The following is a 2,820-nucleotide window of genomic DNA, read 5'->3' on the forward strand; positions in this document are numbered from 1 at the left end:
AGGGAAAGAAGAATTAGAGGAAATTTAGTATAAATAATATCATATCTATCTTATCTCTGAGTGTTGAATTAGAGGAAATATATCATATCTAACTTATCTCTGAGTATTGGTTTAACTAGTAGTATAAGTAGTAGTTACGTGGGGGATTGATAATTGCTTGTTGATGTTGAACCCTACACAACCACGCTGGGTTTGAGACCATCCTAGCATTTTCCCCAAACCTGTTCAATGCAAACAGTGCTCTTCCTTCTAGATTCCATGGGTTCTGTCCGTGATTGTTCATCAAGAAACCAGGCCTCTGATGATCTCCTGGTTTTGCAAAACCACCATTCTTGTAATGGGGACTTGAAGTTTTCAAATGCTCATCATCATTTGGCATATCACCTCCATGCAGAAGCATCTTATATCCACCATTCCGAAACAAAGCTAATCTTACTACCACCCTGTATGGCATTACATGAACCCAAGTCAAACACCAGATAAACAACAAAGAACGTATAGTTGGTAATTGGTATTAAATAACAAACGCTTCTTACTTGGTGGCCTCCATAAAAGCAATGAAATTCCATTTCTTCTCCTCACCAAAATAATCGTGAGCTGCAACTTCAACCAACGTTTCCAATTCTTTCAAAGCAGAGATGCACAGCGGGTAAGGAAAAGAGTAAGGCTTTAAAGGGCCGGAGTATTTTGGGGGAGGAGATGTTTCTATTATATGTTCATTGATAGCCGTGATTATGCCAAAAAGAGCAGTTACTGCACAAAATCACCAAGGCGTTTAATAGTACGCAGAAAATCAAAGTACTTTACACTGCACTAAAATAGGAACAATTGGCAATCGATAAACTAGAGAGAATATACTTTACGCAGTTCAGTACCAAATATAAGAACTTAAATATAGAACTCAGATTTCATCACTGGAGCTTAAAATAATTCTTAGCCTGTTTTCTGAGCAAATATAAAATTACTTTTAACCCAAATAAAAAAAATCTGATTATTTGAAGAAGAAATGAAGTCCTATTTATTTTCTAAGCTAACAAGAAGCAGCCAAATGTTACCAAACTTTCACAAAACCTGCTTCCGGTCCTATCTCTGAAGTAGAAAATCGTTCAGGAAGAAGCCATGTCAAACCCTGCACAACATTTCCAATAACCAGATAAGATAACAATATTCTTTTTTTTAAATGGAAAACAACATAATTCCTATTAAACTCCAATATCAGCTTCCACGGTTGGTTTTCAGTCCGTTAATGAGTTACCAGGGGTGATAAAGAAAATCCCCATAAAGCAAGGAAAATAAAGATGATCAACAAATTATTTATTATAGTATTTCAGAAAACAAAAACTTGAAGTATGGAATAAAAATAGATTGCATTAACCAATTGCCACTGACCACTCAAAGCACACACAGACCACCTGATTCTTGTTTTTCCATAAATAACATAAACAATTCCTCTAAAAGCAATTTTCTCAATTTTGAGCTACTATGGACACTTCAAACAATAATATGAGAAACCCACATACCCAAAAAAACGAAAACAACAATTCCTCTAAAAGCAATTTTCTCAATTGTGAGCTACCATGGACACTTCAAACAATAATATGAGAAACCAACATACCCAAAAAAACGAAAACAACCTAATAAGCAAGAAAAACCACTGAATTCTTATAATTATCAAGCATATGAAGAAACCCTTGTAACCAAATAACACAACAACCTAAATAAATTACAAACAAAATTGTATCTTATAATTATCAAGCATATGATGAAACCCTTGTAACCAAATAACACAACAACCTAAATAAATTACAAACAAAATTGTATCTTATAATTATCAAGCATATGAAGAAACCCTTGTAACCAAATAACACAACAACCTAAATAAATTACAAACAAAATTGTTAAATTATCAAACTAAATCATGAAATTGAAACAAGTTTCGTGAACTCACGTTGGCCAGAGATTCCAGGGATTGCACGTAGTCCTTGTTCTCCCTAACCCATCTCTTATAAGCCTCCATTGATTCAAAAGCTTGCTCTTTTACAAAAGAGAAACGAGCGGACAGTGAAACTCAAACCCTAAAATATAAATATCAAATCAGCTTCTTCAGGACCATCTTTTGCTTTTTGGACGAGACCCAGATGACCAAAGATCCAAAAGAGCCGATTACTATTCTCTAGTAAATACTTGCAAGTGAGAAATTGCAGCTGAGAGATAAGAAGAAAGAAGTGCTTGATCTAAATTGGGTTTGTTTGCCAATATTACAGCGAACCAGTCCTTAAATTATAAATGGATATGCTTGTCGTTTTATGTCAAGTCGCAAACTTCAAATTACAAAACCAGTACGTCTGTTAAGTCCTTCAGTATAGTGACATTTTAATATGGAGTAATTCAAAACTTCTTTTTAATTTTTCTCAATTCCAAATTCACATTTCACCCACGTGAATGAATTCTAAAAGGTATATTTATCATTGTTGTTAATTGATGGTTCTTATGGAGGCATATTTCGAAAGCCTTATTATGCATGATTATGATTTTTTATTACAATTTTGATAGATTTTAAATGACTTCTTCGGTAGAATATATTTTTTAAATGGTTTCATCCCTGTTATGTTAGTTTTTAAATGATAATTATATGTATTTAATGTATTATATATTTGATTGAAAAACAATTTGAATTATTAGTATATTTTTATCAAGTTTTCATTAAAACCGTAGAATTTACATATCATGATTTTTGTATTTTGGGTGTATTTTATTGTCATTTATCATCATATTAATCATGAATCCATGATTTTAATTAGAATTTTATTAGATTTTGGA

General features: G+C 32.6%; 1 protein-coding gene across 1 annotated transcript in view; it reads right to left on the reverse strand.

Annotated features, from left to right (window-relative positions):
* Positions 1 to 2,256, reverse strand: part of LOC21403673 (peroxisome biogenesis protein 16) — a 3,500-nt gene extending 1,244 nt beyond the window's left edge. The window contains exons 1-4 of the mRNA XM_024172472.1: positions 1,949 to 2,256; positions 1,072 to 1,129; positions 537 to 753; positions 139 to 443 (exon numbers count right to left, since the gene is read on the reverse strand). Coding sequence (XP_024028240.1) covers positions 139 to 443; positions 537 to 753; positions 1,072 to 1,129; positions 1,949 to 2,017 — 649 coding nt within the window. The 5' untranslated portion in view covers positions 2,018 to 2,256. The remainder of the gene's footprint in view (positions 1 to 138; positions 444 to 536; positions 754 to 1,071; positions 1,130 to 1,948) is intronic.
* Positions 2,257 to 2,820: the final 564 nt, after the last annotated feature.

Source organism: Morus notabilis, unplaced genomic scaffold, assembly GCF_000414095.1.
Source record: "Morus notabilis unplaced genomic scaffold, ASM41409v2 Scaffold271, whole genome shotgun sequence".
Lineage (NCBI taxonomy): Eukaryota > Viridiplantae > Streptophyta > Magnoliopsida > Rosales > Moraceae > Morus > Morus notabilis.